Here is a 16,225-nt window from a genome sequence, read left to right as displayed (position 1 = left end):
AAGCAGAAGGTTAGGGCAACCATGTGGCCTGAGAGGCAAAACTGAGGGCAAAAAAGGCCAATACTGCTGCTCAGAAAACTTAAGGACGATAATCATCTGGATTATGACAGCTGAACTTGTTTTAGACATATTAATTGAAGCTGAGAAGTTATATTCCAGTCTATGGTGTCGTGTGTTTCGTCCACAGCTGCGTCTGAAGTTCCTCAAGCAGCAGGAGGAGATCCGGCGGTTGAGGGAGCTCCTCCACCAGAGGGACGTGCGTGTCAAACAGCTGGAGCTGGAGATCAAGAACATCAAGAACTCCCAGCCTCAGAGCTCACTTTAGGACTTACAGACCTCCAGAGTCACCGTCACCTCCTCATGGGAACACATGCATTACTGTACAAACCCCCTTTTCAAACCACTGCAATCTCCCCAGGGTCCCGACTCACCTCCTATCTCCTACTCACCTCCTCACCTCTTCAATCCTTTAATGGGGGGGGCCCCCCCATACTCACTGCACAGGGGCGATTTCAACCTCAACTTCATGTTTTCTTTCAATCGATCGATGTGTCAGATCCACACGAGGTGCACATATTCATGTTCATGTACATACACCCAAACACTGAGTCTCACCCAGCTGTAACATGTTGTAAAACTCTTTGCACCTGTTGAACTTTACCATGTTTCTTTTGTACGCTTCACAGCTATGCAATTTTATTGTAATTTTTAGCTTTTTTATTCTCTTTGTAGCCGCAAGATGTGAGGATGTTTGTGCCCGTCTTGACTGAACGATGTGATCTGTCTGCGTGTTGTTTGAAAGTTGTCGCAGGGGAGGCGCAGACGTCCTGTGTGATTGTAAGATAACGCTGAATTTATTTTCTATGCTTGGTGATTGTTTTTTTTTTTTTTTTAAATTTCCCCTGAATATTTAAATTACTGTAAGCGGAGATGCCTGTGGTGTTTAATGTATGCCTGCTTGAGTGAGAATGATCCAAATGAATGAAAAATATCACGACCCCCGCCGCGTTCTTGCGTTGCGTTGAGCTGCGTTTGGTTTTATTTTTGAATGACTGGAAAATCGGTGAAAAATCAATCGATTTCACAGCAGCTGTTGTGTCAGCCAATGCTTTGACTGATGCCATGTAGCAGTTTTGATCTTAATTTTTTTATATTTATTTTGAAAAATATAAAGAAAATTCCATTTATTCAAATACTTGAATTCGCGATTGTAATTTTTGGAAAATACAGCACACAAACTGTCGAAAAAGTAAAGCCTGGTTGCTTTTTCCTGGCGTGGAGTCACTGTGAAGAAACTATTCAAAGCCATTGCAGAGCCGGAGTCCTGCTGCAGCGACGGGTTAGCTTGTGATCCACTAGCTCTCAGTTCTGAATGTATTTTCCTTAACGAGGTGTCGTTCATCAGCCTCTGTAAAAAGCTGAAACACCACATCAGGCTCTCTGTTGGTATGTATTTGTTCTACTGTAGTGGACGTTTCAGCACCTCGCAGCTCTGATGAGTGATAGCGCGAGTTAAGGTGGGAGATAAGATGATACTGTATATATACTGGGAGGTGACAGAAATATCTTTGATACAAAGGTAGTTTTCCCTTCTGTTGTCGCCGGCATTTGGGCGAGATACTGCATTTCTTGATTTGTCAATCATTTAATTTGCTGGATTAGACAAAAACAGACTTTCCTACCTTGTCAGATGTTTCAGTAAATGTAATATATCATTGCATATATTGATATTACCATCTAAACGTTTATAAAACCATAGGATTTTGCTCATATTACCCACTCCTAAGCAGGACAGTCCATCCCATCTCCACTCAAGTTCACTGGCTCGCCTGTTCTGGACCTTTAAACAGTCTTCATTAGCAGATGAAGTTTGTAAGTAAGGGGACTTTAAGTAGAGATTTAAGTCAAGAATGAATTTAACCAACAGGGATGACAGGTCTTAGTACAGATAAGTAGATAAATGTCTTTTCAGAATATGGACAGATGTTCCCAGTATGAATCTGAGTGAGGCTAGTGGAACAGAAGTGAACTCAACAGGGGGACGGGCCTTCATCTCTAAATATGAAGATTTTACTTAAATGTGACCAGGAACTCATAAATGTTTTGTTCAACCTCAGTGACTTAAACGGCTGTAAAATGTACACATGTACTCCGAGCAGCTGCTAAAGTCCATCCTAATGACATATGGACATGTGTTTTCCCTCAGGGAACTTCTGAATGGTGTTCATCAGTTTTTGCCACAGCGTAATCACTGTTTTTTCCAACAAACAAGGAGAAAACATTCCCCTGTTTCTTGTCTCCATGTTGACAGGAACAATTCTTTGATACTGGCATGTAAATATGCATAGATGTCCCAGAACTGCTTGCAGATATTCAGATACACAAACAATATAGCCGTTGAACCTAAGATAGCCAGTCAGACAAAGCACGCATGCATGTCTGTATTTACAGTATGTAGTTAGAGGCACAAGCAGCACAATGATTTTCTAGATTCGGCTCACATTTCAGGGCCACTTGTCACCAACCTGCACACATACTGGCCTCAATACAATTGCGAACCTTTTGACCTCTGTCAGGACCGTTCTAGCACCGCCTGATCTCTGGCTGACTTTTGTCCAGGAGCAGCAGTTCCTGGCCAACCCCAACCACCGCTGCTGTTGGTGGACAAGTCTCAACACATTCCCACAATGTTCTGCCGTTTTTACAGTTGGCCAGTGGACTTGCTCAAGGGCTGATGTGGCTTTCTTGTTTGTTGACAACATTTTAAGGTGACGAGTTGTGCTTTTCTATCACAGAACCAATCCAACCAGTTTATCCATATGTCTTATAGCTAGGACGTATTCACATTGATTTTTCCCCATCCAAAAATTTGTATTTGTATTTATAGTATTTTCACGTCTCAGAAGTTGATGCAAACAGGGAAAAAGGATTGTCTGAAGTGTATGCCAATATTGTGCATTTAAATCACTGGTTAGCTTGGGAATTCAATGCTTGATGCAGTTTATACTACAAATAAATACTGCATATCTTTTAACACCACTACCTGTGTGCCCACATCCAAAGGAACCCAAAAATGTTCAATATTAAATAAAAAAGATATTAAATAAATAATCATGAATAAATTGTGAAAATATCTAAATTTACCAACGATTCGTGAAAAACTTGGAAAGAATTCTTAAAACTCAACTAATTATCATGAGATGTTAATCCACCATTCATTTTCAGAGCACATAATTTTTATTTAATTATAGACTTTTTATTTCAGAATTTCACTTAATGCCACCCTCTCACCTTCAGTTTATCATGCTCTTAAATTAGCCTCTCTAAAACTAGCAAACTGAACAGCTATTACCAGATTATGCCAGTTAGTTAGCTCCTGTTAGCTAGCGCAACAACAATGCTAACATTTTTCCAACATTTTCCATTTTGTCAACCAAGTAGAGGCTGCTGCTGTAAACACACACAGTACACAGCTGTAGCGTATAAGCCTTAGCTTTACAAGGTTGCTTATGCTACCTAGCTAACTTACTTTGATAGCCAGAGTTAGCAAAGTTAGCTAGCTCCGTTTAGCTTGAGCATAACTCTGAATGAACTAACTAGCTGCTTCCATTAACACTTTCATGCAGAGTAGTAAGCAAAGCTCGCAACCCTGCCTTGCTAGTTAGCCAGCTATGCAGATAGGCTAGCATGTGCAGCCTTGGTAAGATAGCTGAATAACCAAAATATTTTAGTCTCTGTCCTGTTATTTGGTTATTTTATTGTTTATTCACAGCAGCTAGATCATTGATTCAGAATAACTGTCACTGCTGCTCTCGCTAACAGGAGCTAACTGGCTGATTCTGGTAGCATTTAGCAGTTGAGCTTTGGCATTTAAGATGCAGGGGACAAGTGAAAAAAAATATTAATTAAATTAAACTAAAATATTAAAATAAAAAGAGATAACATGTGAAGTGACATTATAAAATAAAGTGGCATGAGATTGAAGTGTTATTGGCCAAACAAATTATCAGATAATACTGAAAAATACCCCTCAGAATTCCCCAGAGTTCAGGGTGACATCTTCTTTTTGTCTGAGCAACAGTCCAAAATCCATAATCTTCAATTTACTAATGTAGAAGACTAAGAAAACCACCTTAAAACCTTGTTTCAGCGCTAACCTTGTTATTCCAGTCTATTGCACTTTATTTAATAGAAATATAAATGCAGGCCTTGCACACAGACAGACAGGTGTTTCCACTTTCTCTGGCTGACCATCAGTCTGTACCTGCCCACATGGTCTGGAAGGAGTTTAATCAGGAAACATTTGAAACAGTGGGTGGACAATGGGTCTGCAGGGCCGTTAAAGGACTCAGTACTCTAGTTAGTGAGTTAATAAATACTGTTGATTCAAGTTGCTATTAAAAGGACATTCCACGGATTTAAATTAAAGTGAGACCTTGTAGCTTTTGCTAAACAGTGGAACAGCAGCACAGTTCATATTAGTTGATATAAGATATTTTAGACTGGTCTGTAGCGTAAGGCCAGTCTTAATTTTGGCCTCATTAGTGTAATGTTAAATAGTTTCACAAAAATAAGCTTAAAAAGTTAGCCACCCAACCCCCGCAGGCTAACAGAACTGAGACCCCAGTTTCCATGGAAAGAATTAGCGACACCTGCTGATCAGTGGCCGGTTGATGCCAGTGATCAGCAGTGGCATCAATGATCTTACATTAAGCGTTTCCTGTGGTCCGCCTGTTTGTAATTTTTTTTTTTTTGTTCTCATTATATTGCTTCCTTTGCATCTTGTACGATTGTTGTACGTCTTTCCTGAGTCCTTGTGATTGTTGAAATTTTCCAGAAGGAAAAACTGTCTGCTGGAACAAAGGGAGCTGAGTGGTTTGATGCAATCACTCGGTCAGCCATGGGGTTTAGTTCAGTTACAGTAAGTCTTAATTTACTCAGATTTCATGAATGACACACCTTTGGGTAAGAGATGAATATTCGACTTTTCTTTATAAGAGAAAAATGGTATATTTATTCTGTTAAAAGCTGCATAATGCCACTTTAACACTGGTTTTACCTGTGATGAGGAGAAGTGCTTCTCAGCCTGTAGTAAAAGTCAAACTCTGTCTTCTGAGGCTCTGGAAGGAGCTTCGATAATCTCGTATGAGTTATCTCTTGGGCTCTGAGACTTTTTAACAGTCAGCCTGTGTAACAAAACTGGGCTGTGAGGGAGATTTGAAAGACATGGGTGTTAACTGGTTAGGGAGGATCTTTTAGAGCTACGGACTAGAGGTCAGGATATTTTGACCTCTGCAGCATCAGTTTTGACCGTTCTCTTTGTGAGTTCACCAGCTTCATTGATGTGAAAACTAAATTGCTGTAGTGCCCCTTCTAATTGATTAATGATTGAATTTGACTCAATATTTGTATTTTTGGTGAGATAACACTATTTCAAAGCTGTGGTGCTTGAGCAAACAGAGTATAATTCCAATATACTGTATGTTTACTTGTCATATATTAGTATGAATTATCGACAAGAATCAGTGCCGAGTGGAAAAGTTGTTTTTTTCCTTGTATCTTTTCTTGTTTCTCCAAGTTATCTTATGTATAAATAATCAACCAAGTATGTGGTAAAGTGAAGATTGCTTTGCTGAACTAAAACCTGTAATAGATGATCTTCATTCTGTTCGGTTATGAATGTGGCCAATATCCTGAGAAAAACTTCTCAACAAGCCAAATGAGGACAACAACAATATCGATCCATTCCAGAGACCTTGCGGTATTAAAGCGTGCACATCTCTTATATTATACTGGAGCAATAATGTAGCTGCAGGGTCAACTGTAGCATTCACTGCCTGAACGTGTCTGATTTAATAAACCATTTCATGAAGGGTTATTGCTGGGTTAATATGAGCCTTGCTGTGCCTGCATTTTAATGCAATTATTGTGATGTCTTTAAATGTATTTAGTAAAAACTGGAAAAGACTTTATCCCATTTCTTTAATTGGTTTCTAAAATGTGTAGAAAATGTATTCATCACATAAAATGTAATCATCTCTTCTCTAATTGAACAGAATACTGTCGCACCTAAGACAATAAATTCAAGTGAAAAACATTTCACTCAATTGCACAAACACGTTAATATTTGAGCAGAGTTTGGTATTTTTGTTGCAAAACCAGCAGTGCTGCTTGCGGGTCCTGCAGCTTCCTCAGTTAACCGAGGACTGTTCGAAGTCTCTGAGGCTGCAACATGTGGACGGACGACATTTTTCATCTGGACACGACTGCCTGGCTTGTGTTCAAAATTCAAACATGGGCTCTACGAGGAGCGGCCTGGAGAAGATCAGCAGACACAAGATCTCTTCAGGGCAAATTATTGTTCCTCAAAAGCACAGTAATGCAGTTTGGTTGCTTATTGTTAAAAATAAAGGCGCTCCAGTGCTCTCTGTCTCAGCGTAACATTACCGTTTCTGGGTAGTGAAAAACAGCATTTTGTTACAGAATGTAATCCTGCTACAGCATTAACCTCCAGCTCTTAAAAGATTGGTTTGCATGTCTTCAAGGCTGTCTTAAAACAATACCCACATGCTCATATACACATTCAAACTTATTGGTTGCTGTAAACTATCTGGACCCCCCGAGAATCACTTTCCCTCTTCAACCCTGTAAAAGTGATTCACTTGAAACAAGCAGGCAAGATTTGACTGTTCACAGCTCAGATGTGCAGCCTGTGATGAGAGGTCTGCAGCAGACATTGCTTTGTCAAGAGCTTATCAAGCTCAAAGTGGCTGGAAACCATCATTTTTCATGTCCATAATGGCCGTGAAGTGATTCCCTCCTACTTGCAGTCCAATGTAAGAGACGGGGGGGGGGGGGGGGGGCAGAGTCTGCAGCCCTTATTCTGCGAAAAAATGGATTTAGCCAAAGCTAATATGAGACTTTGGTAGTCTGAGTTGGCCAAATCAAGTGGGAAATCTTCCAAAGTTAGTCTTTATTTCTCACTTCATGTTCCTAACAGAGCGAATCTCATGCTGAAAAGACTAACTCTGGAAGACAGCTACAGGTGTGCTTTTACACGGGATCAAGACTCTGGATTTTGTCCATCTCTTACATTTATAGCATGTATGGAGAGGATTAATGATTACAGCAACTAAACATACAAATTGGAATGCGAGTATTGTACCAAAAAAAATTATATATATAAAACCTCTCTTTTAAGACACAGAGCCCTTTCCTGTGGGGTGTATACAGTCACCAGCAGTGCAGAGAACATGAGAGCAGAACAGCAGGGGCGGATGAGAGGACTGGACCGCGCGGGTGTCGTTTCATCCCTTTATGTTCATTTTTGGGACGGCAGAAAAGCAACGCAGGACGAGAGAAAAGCACAAAATGTTAACATTTTATTTACAAAGTTGTTTTTTTGTCATACAGAAAGTAAAAATGTAGCTACAACCTTGATTTGTGCAACAGGCGGCCACACTAAAAATCATGGCTCGCTGGTTGCACAGCTGCTATAGCAATAATTTTATCGGGAAAAATAAGGAACAGAAAAAAAAAAATAAAGACAAAAAAAAAGGAGAAATAATAAACCCAACAACAAAAAATAATTCATCCAACAAAATATTAAAAGCACAGACCCAAAACTAGATACCAGTCCCAAAGTCCTCACACGGGAATACATAAAGAGGGGTCGACAGTGAAATTGTGGAATGCTGAGTGATGGGCTGCCTGAGAACCTCGGGGCCGTGGGGTGGGTGAGGTGGAGGGTGTTGGGTGGCTCTCAGTTCCATGGGTGGAGGGGAGAAAAAAAAGTGGGGGGGAGGGCAGCTCCACTTGGCCCACCCATCCGGTACAGTCTTGCCCCATAAAAAGAGCTCAGAGCTGGGGGGGGTAGACGTGGATTACAAAGGCGGTGCGAGATGTAGGAGGGCGGACGTTCAGATTTGTGGGGGAGGAAGGGTAACTCGGTAGGCTCTCGTTTTCAGTTTTGCTCTTAATCGTCGTCTTCATCGTCGTCGTCGTCGTCCTCATCCTCCGGGTCTCGCTTTCTCTTCTCGCCTTTGCCAGTTTCTGCTTCTGGGGGCAAAGAGGAAATCTGCGTCATGCGGTGTGTCAGAGGTGCCAAGACCACGAAACTTCAAACCAAGCGAAACCGTGCACATAACGGGAATATTCCACCTGCGGCCAGTCTCGCCCTTCAGTCACACAGGAATCACGTCATGCAGGATTTTTACAATCTACATATAACGAAGTCTTTGTGTGACGAGTCCCGCGGCTTTTAAACATTTCTGCAGCGCCATCATGAACAACTTAAATATGTCAGGATCCTCAGACATCCTGTCGGGTGATCTTGTGTGGGCAGTGTTTAAGAATGGTCACGATCATGTTTTGCTGTCCCGACATGTTATACTGTTACACGATTAGCAGCTCAAAATAAACAGCATCAGATGTGTCTCCAGTATCGACATTGTTTAGGATTTAACTGGCCCTTCTCTCCTGTTTTACACTCACAAGCTCGTCAGTTTTTGAAATCTTGACATTCGTATTCTGTTTTTTACTTGTAACTGATCCAGCATAAAGTCTTATTTGATTTTATTGTGTGTAACGGTGAATCACTGACAGGTCCTGTGAACTTTTTGAGCTCTGCTTCCTCTGTAAACCGAACCCGCAGCAGGTGCCGTGTTATTCCTGATATCAAGTTTTTATTAGTCTTTATCAAGTTCACCTCTGCAACTGTACATGTACATGCACTCAACATTCTATGCACAGTTTTTAAGTAAAATCTGCAGCTTATGTACAAATAAAATGGAAATTGAGGATCCCGGTCTCTACTAGGCCGTCCTGCCTTTCATTTAATAGCAGAACTGCTTTGTCTCCAACTGCAGTTTAAGTACATTTGACTACTGACCTTTGCCCCCCCACACACACACCACAGTGAAATAACACAAAAGGCAACATAATACTGTGTAAAATCATTCTGTGTCTTGAATAGATCTGAGTGATACGACCCACAAAAAGGAAGAATGGGAGAATAACAGCTTGTGTTGAATCCAACAATTTCAGACTTAAATCTCAAGGAGATGTAGATTTAACTGTAAATCTACATTTGTTAAATTAGTAAATTGAATGTCAGTCATTTTGATAAACCCATCAATGCTTCAACCCAATCTGAAAAATCACTGATATTTCTTTGTACTAACAAACCTCGGCCTTGTGGAGAGTTTGAGGAGAGACGGAGCGAGTGTTGTAGTTATAATAGAAGTTTATTGTATTGAATATAAATATAAATCTGGGTTTTCATGTGTAAAAGGGCGTGTTCAAACTAAGAAAACAGTACATACCATCATCATCTTCATCCTCATCTTCATCTTCTTCATCCACTTCCCCATCCTGACCGAAATCTTCCTCCTTAACACACAAAAAATTAAAGTTAAAACAGAAACTTCTTGCAAGAAAATGTTCGGCCAAATAATCCCCATCATTTTTTTTTTAATTGGTGTACCTCATCTTCTCCGCTGACCTCATCATCATCCTCTTCTCCTTCTACCTCCTCTTCGTCTTCCTCATCGTCCTCTTCCTCATCGAAGTCCTCCTCCTCTCCGTCCTCGTCTTCCTCCTCCTCTCCCTCTGCAACACAAAAACGACAACAATCGGTCGAGCACAAAGAAAAGTAGACCGACGGTTCTACACTTCCCGTTCAAAGTGAGACACAGAAAATTCAATTGTGTTGAAGTCAAAGCAAAGTTCAGGCAGGCAGCCATTTGTCAGATTAAACTGTATTGTCATATTACTTAGCAGTATATCATTCTCAGACTCTATATGGCAGCAGCAGGATAGCGCAACAGCAGGAAGAGCAGAGTGTCTTACCTTCGTCTTCATCGTCGTCTACGCCGTCTCCATCCACCTCTCCGTCAGAGTCAGAGGCTTCCCTGTCCTCCATGTCATAGCCATCCAGGTAGGTGAGCTGGGGCAGCAGCTTGAACACGCTCTCTCTGTAGTCATTCAGGTTTGTCACTTCACAGTTGAACAGGTCCAAACTCTTCAGGTTATCCAGCTTTTTCTGTTGGTCAGATGCAGTGAAGGACTGATGAGAAACGCTGCGGAGCTGCCGTCACGTCTCCAGTTTAGGATACTTCATGTCAGGGTGTGTATGATGTGCACAAGGTTGGGTGATACCACACACTGTAAGAGGAGCTACTCTTTGGCATTGCTGGATCTGGAATATTTTACTTGATTCAATGTAATGAAGTACAACTTTGATTCCAAAAAGTTGGGACGCTGTGAAAAACTTATAAAACACAATGTGAGAACTTGCTCATCCTTTTTGACATACTCAGTGCAAAACAGCACAAAGACAATATATTTAATGTTTGAGCTCATCAGCTTCACTGATTTTTGTAAATATCTGCTTATTCTGAATCTGACGCAGCAACATGTTTCAAACCATTTGGGACAGGAGCAACTAAAGACTGGGAAAGATGTGGAACGCTCCTAAAACACCTGTTTGGATCATTCCACAGGTAAACAGGTTGATTGGTAACAGGTGATAGTATCATGATTGAAAGGCTCAGTGGTTCACAGCGAGGATGGAGCGACATGATTGGATAAAGGAGATTAATACCTGGACTCAGGAACACTGCTGTCAGGAAACACAGTTTGTTTGTAAATGATTGTATTCTGGATTTAATTCATGTTTTTACACAGCGTCCAAACTTTTTTTTTGGAATCAGGGTTGTAGATTGATTTGTCAGGTATTTAATTCCCAGGACTGGACAAAAAGACCTTCGTATCCGTCTATTTTAGCAATAAAGCTTACGTTTTTCAACCGATTTTCCCAAAAAATCTGCTAGATCACAAAACACACTGAAATTGTGAGCATTAAATGTGCTAGTCATAAGGCAGTGAACTTTTTTCAGGCTCAGTTCCAGTTCATTATGGAGTGTAACCACAGATAGTTTGAATATGGATATCCAAATATCCAGAAAGCAGTGCTGAAATTAGAAATGCATATGCTGTTTGTAGGCAGCGGCTTGAGTACAGCTAATGAACTGTAATCACATTTACATTAATATAGTGTGTGTGTGCACGACAAGATTTTGTATAAATATTCAGAGTGTTTGTTGAATTATAATAAATTTTGCATTAATGTGAGATAAGATGACGAGAAGCGCCGCGTCTGCATGCGGATGGCTTCGGCTGCGAGTGCACACGTGTGTGGTGAATGCATACCAATGGTTCCAAAGTGCTGATGTCTTTCAATTTGTTGCCACTCAGGTTTAGATGTGTGAGGTTGGGTAGTTTCTCTGCTAAAACATCAAGGCCGCCGCTGATTCTGTTGTCACTCAACTCCAACTGGAAGACAGGGGAAGGAGGTACGGTTTCAGACGGCGCTCAGCACAATTCAGCTTTTACATGTAGGTACGAAGGTGAAACATCACTTTTACCTTTTTGAGTTTTCCTAGTTTAGGCAGGTTGGACACTGAGATTAAGCCGACGTTTATCAAACTGAGGAACTCCAGGTTGACAAACTCAGCTGTGAGGCCTTCGATTTTTCCTTCAACTGACCGACAATTGTCGAGGACAAGTTCTCGTACCTGAAATGTAGAAAAGTGTCATATAACATTAAAAAGTTAATCTACACTGTTTCATGCATTTAGTGCAATTACACACACTACTGATCCATAATTACTATTTAATCTTAAAAAATAACATATTTAGAATATTGGAAAAATATTTTACAAACTCTCTTTACTCAAACAAAACTATTATTTTGCTAACTAAATCACAGAGAAAACAAGCTGGCAAACAATATAACCATGAGGTGTTTGATAGGGGATGTCGTTGATTTGCAAAGCAGCTCTTTATTTGCCAAAAAAAATTAAAAGGCATTTTGTAGTTGTTGTAAAATATTAGAAAAACAAGTCTGAAGGCGGAGTTACTTTGAGACAGTTAAAGCTAACACTGGTTGCGCAATTCAGTGTTGGACAAAAACGTTGCGAAAAAAGTTGTTGTCAAACGTCAAAGATCACGATTTCTCAAGTAAAACGCCGAAATGGATCCTGCACTACACTATACCCGTCTAAAAACAGCCCGAATCACTGTGTGCTTAATTTTTCCGGGTACGACGGTTAATGAATTGATTTCTTTGAGACAAGGAAGAGCGAGGCAGTAGCTTCCCATGGCCTGCTGATGCAGTCACTAATGACAAATGCAATGATTTTTGTGAGCTAGCTTGCTACAGGCTAGCCATTGCCCCTTTTAAACGCTGCCGTGCAGTAGAGGAGCAGCTAGAGAGGTCTGTCTGCCCGCCATTAGCCAACCCAACAGCAACGGAAAGGATTGCGAATACACCCTTAGTAAAGATTTTCTTTTTTTTCCGTAAAACCAGCTTTCATTGGGGAAGTGGAATATTCTTTGTCGTCGAGAGAACGACCGATATTGCCAGTTTGTTACAGGGTACTGCATCGTTTTCAGGTCGAAGTGGCGAAGGAAATATACTGAGAACGGAAATTTAGTAAAAACAAAGATGGAGACAGTTCCTTTCTCCCAGAGCTTCAAAGACGACAGAATGACAACATGGCGATTCCTGAGATACAGTATGCAGTTCTCTGAACACTTCAATGGCAAAAAGTGCTGATTAGAAAGAGTAATTATCGCTACTGACACATTAACGAAGTTATTTTTCGATGCTAAATTAGTTTTATTTCGTGCATGAGTCAAGAGGAAACGCCGACCGTCGAGTTTTTGGCTGCCCACGCATCAAGCGCGGTGCACCGGATCTCCGTGTCATTCAAGCAGGCTGGCTCGGCTCATGAAGCCGCTGGCCAGCAAATCGATCCGTTTAGTTCCAAACAACGCCAAGTTTAGCTTTTAATGACAATAACTAGATGAAAGGATCGTTGTGTTTGATGTTTGAAGTTTACAACCGGCTATATTTTGTTGTCTTTGAGCTGTGTAGCGAAGGGGGTAATATGGCGGGAACAAAATACTAAGTTAGGAGGCTGCTGCCTGAATGATTGAGACTCGGAACCATCTGCTCACCAGACTTCATTTAAAAAGTGTGCAATGTTTAGACGGGTAGATGCACCGATATGAAAGGGCAACGTCGCTGCGATACCAGTGTGCACGCTATTTTAGGGAAATAACTGCTGCACACTCCCTTTAAAACTTACACATCGCAACAGCTTTAACGTGGCTTTAAACGAATCACGGTTACAGGAACGGTTGGCTATTTTGATGTAGTTTGCGTAAAAATGAACTGGCTAAGATAAGAGTAACAGTGGCTTAACGATAAATGGTCATGGTATGGATGACTCGTGAATCAAGTGACTGTTTTTTGTTGTCGCTGCTGAATCTGGCCATTTGATATTAACATTAACGGTGTTCTACAGACATTTCAAGGCATAACTGGTGATCGGCGATGGCCCGTTTAACCACACGGTACCAAAACTACATTTTTTGCACGAACGCCTTGGAGTTGTAAAGAGCATTTGTAATAAAAAGCGCCCCATTTTAGCAGTTATGCTAGCAGCAAACATGGCTTCCAGGGTCTGTATAAAATATACCACTCTGTGAATGCCAAACGCGGCGCAGGAAGAACATTTCCTCATATAATCGGCGTAAAAAGAAGTTTACTAATTGTGCTACAACGGTGGAGTCGAGCTGAATCGTGTGTGCACCACTGACCAAAGAGGCTGCGAAACGGTTAAAGCACTGCAATAATGCCAGCAAGCTGAGGAATCGCCGTTTCAAAGTAACGATTGAATATAGCTTTTCTCGTCTCGTTGCCCCTATACGCCCAATCCAGAACAGTATAAGCGATTAAGCTTGTTGTGCGAGTGTTTTCCGCCCTATTATAAACGAGAAACATAATCTAAAGCCCATGTGGTCACCATTACGTTAGCCACACAGGTCACTCGCAAAGCAAAAAAGTAGCAAGCTGGCTAGCAAGGCTAGCCAGAAAACTAAGGGTTGGTTTTAAAAAGCACGACTCACATCAGACGGTGTCCTGTTTCTTAGCTCCAAGTGGATCCTCTTTTTCATGTCCATCTTGCCCTATGAAAGTTAAACTTTTCTCTCTCGGGTTTTGGTGGGATCTTCAGTCCAAAGGCAGAGATGCCCTAATGGAGGGAGAATATAGGACTGTATAATGAACTGAGCCAAACGCTAAGTTAGTCGGAGAGAGGAGAAACCATGGAGGGAAACGGGACTGAAACAAAATATATGCTCAACAGCGCCATCTGCGTCCAGAACCGCCCATCGCCTCCACAAAGGCATTGCAGTCACAAAACATGACGCTGCCCCGAAACAGTGCTATGGTGCAATTTATTTCTGCACGGAAACTACTGTACTGGGTTTAGTGAAGACAAGAGCCTTTAATCTGTAAAGTCACTATTATTAAATGAAGGGATGCAGAATACATATGTACAATTCACCCAATATAGCATTCAACCAATTAGACGTCTGTAAAGTAGGTCATTCGGTGAACTTTGTTTTTCTGTTTAACTTAATAAAGTTTCAGAGCTTTCAAACAGGCCCACGTTTGATATATTTAGCGCTTTGTTGTTGTTGTGTCATATCCAGCGCATCGGTGAGGAAAATGTTTAACATCACAAAGAAACCATGTTTTGAATGTTGCTCAGACCTGTTGCCCACCAAAGCAAAGACCTTCCTTTGTTGCATCTAATTGTTGCCCTGTCAATGGTGAATTTGTATTGCTTGTGACGATTCTGATCAATAAACTGCAGAATGGAGAAACTGTGTCGTACTCATGCTTCATAAATGCCAGGTTCTTTCAGCCGTTTGGGCACATTGCGAGAAAGGAGGGGTGTGTTTGGTTTGCAGTAAAGAGAGCATTGTATATGCATATGGCGAGTAGGGCACCCCCTCTAACCCCACCCCCCTGCACTTCCTGAGACGCCAGAGCACTCAAGCAGAAGTCTACTGAGCACGAATTGTTCATTTTTATTAATTAAAATATAAATCAGCAATGATATTGTGGATTTTTGCGAAATTATGGATTGATTGTTATGGTCAGACGGTGGTGTAGTAATGGACACAGGACCCAGGCTATAATGCTGCACATCCACTGTTAAGGCACAATATCCAAATGGAGTCTTTGGCCTTGTGCAAGTTGAATGTATAGAATATATATGCATAGCTTATTAAATCAGTGTTTGGTAGTTGGAAAGACACACCAGAAGATGGCACTGTAATATCAGGGTTGACGTTCCTCAAACTTGAGTTTCATTGTGCAACAGTGTGTGTGTGTGTGTGTGTTTACAGTAATGCTGATAATGATTTTGCAGGCTGAAGAGCTGACTGTGTGCAGCCGGTGGTCATTTGACCAGCTGTTCATGGTGGTTTGAATGTGTGACTGTGCGTGTGTCACTTTTTGTTTAAATCCAGCGATGGGACGGTTTGCTGTTCTACTCAGGAGCATGTCTTCCACAGCAACTTGCTTGCACCCATTCAGCTCATCCATAAAGACTATGAACCATTTACCAAGGCTGCCACACAGGGCTCTCTTAGACAGTGTGTGTGAAATGCTAGAAGCATCTTTAATGCAGATGTGAGTGAATTCAACCAAGATAGTCTCAACATTTCCCCTACCGTGCTCGAGGCAATTGGCAGTTGAGTGTTATTTACTCTGCTGGGCAGAGTTGCTCAAACACACACATCAGGGCTCAATGTGCTGTGAGAAGATTGAGAACACACCCCTGCTAAGCTACTCTCCATCTGCGAGATAAGATGGGTACGCCCCTACTCCAGTCGAAGACAGGATTTCTTGCTTCATCTATCGGCTTTTCAACATAGTAGTTTACCCCGAGTACTTTATAACACATCTTTATTAGAAAAAAGCATATTTAGCCTGAATAAGAATGTGTTTTTCGTCTGTTAATTGATTATTATTGTTATTATTCATGCAGGATGCAACACATACGGCTATAGAATATTTCTCAGTTACATTCAGAACCTAATTTAAATCTTAACCTATTTTGTGTCCTCCAACAACACCAGGGAATTTAGACATTGAATTATTGTCAAAATTCAGTCAAAGTATACTTTTACTATTGCTAAGCAACCGTAATATTTTAGCTTCACTCTCAGCTGCATAAACATACATGAAAAACAGCAGAATCCTTTTTGTTGTCCAGCCTGTGCTTCACTCGTTTCATCAAAACAGCATGTCACGAAAATGATTTTTGAGTCCACGTCTACGTGTTTCCTTCTTTTGCCACAT

The 16,225-nt window shown here is 41.1% G+C and overlaps 2 protein-coding genes across 4 annotated transcripts in view; one reads left to right on the top strand and one right to left on the bottom strand.

Annotated features, from left to right (window-relative positions):
* coro2aa (coronin 2Aa) overlaps positions 1 to 6,416 on the top strand; it is a 39,132-nt gene extending 32,716 nt beyond the window's left edge. For both annotated transcript variants that reach the window (XM_041966862.1, XM_041966863.1), the window contains exon 12: positions 188 to 6,416. In XM_041966862.1, the coding sequence (XP_041822796.1) occupies positions 188 to 325 (138 nt within the window). In that variant the 3' untranslated portion in view covers positions 326 to 6,416. The remainder of the gene's footprint in view (positions 1 to 187) is intronic.
* A 1,421-nt stretch (positions 6,417 to 7,837) lies between these two features.
* On the bottom strand, positions 7,838 to 14,186 carry anp32b (acidic (leucine-rich) nuclear phosphoprotein 32 family, member B). 2 transcript variants are annotated; one of them, XM_041933437.1, is made up of 7 exons: positions 13,978 to 14,186; positions 11,427 to 11,576; positions 11,212 to 11,334; positions 9,850 to 10,042; positions 9,485 to 9,609; positions 9,324 to 9,390; positions 7,838 to 8,058 (listed from the first exon to the last, which is right to left on the bottom strand). In XM_041933437.1, the coding sequence occupies exons 1-7, from the start codon at positions 14,029 to 14,031 to the stop codon at positions 7,976 to 7,978; spliced, it is 795 nt and encodes a 264-aa protein (XP_041789371.1). In that variant the 5' UTR covers positions 14,032 to 14,186; the 3' UTR covers positions 7,838 to 7,975. The 2 variants fall into 2 exon arrangements, with proteins under 2 accessions (XP_041789371.1, XP_041789372.1); XM_041933438.1 differs by having other exon boundaries at positions 7,838 to 8,055.
* Between the last annotated feature and the right edge of the window lie 2,039 nt (positions 14,187 to 16,225).

This window comes from Chelmon rostratus, chromosome 3, assembly GCF_017976325.1.
Source record: "Chelmon rostratus isolate fCheRos1 chromosome 3, fCheRos1.pri, whole genome shotgun sequence".
In the NCBI taxonomy this organism is placed as follows: Eukaryota; Metazoa; Chordata; class Actinopteri; order Chaetodontiformes; family Chaetodontidae; genus Chelmon; species Chelmon rostratus.
The sequence above is the reverse complement of the archived record's forward strand: the minus strand, read 5'-3'. Positions and strand labels throughout refer to the sequence as shown.

Bases quoted from the DNA above. Each gene is read 5' to 3' on its own strand.
- anp32b (XM_041933437.1), bottom strand. From the start codon at position 14,031: ATGGACATGAAAAAGAGGATCCACTTGGAGCTAAGAAACAGGACACCG. The intron at 11,577-13,977 runs GTGAGTCGTGCT...TCTACATTTCAG, and splicing joins GAAACAGGACACCGTCTGAT to GTACGAGAACTTGTCCTCGA. The intron at 9,610-9,849 runs GTAAGACACTCT...TTTGTGTTGCAG, and splicing joins AGACGACGATGAAGACGAAG to AGGGAGAGGAGGAGGAAGAC.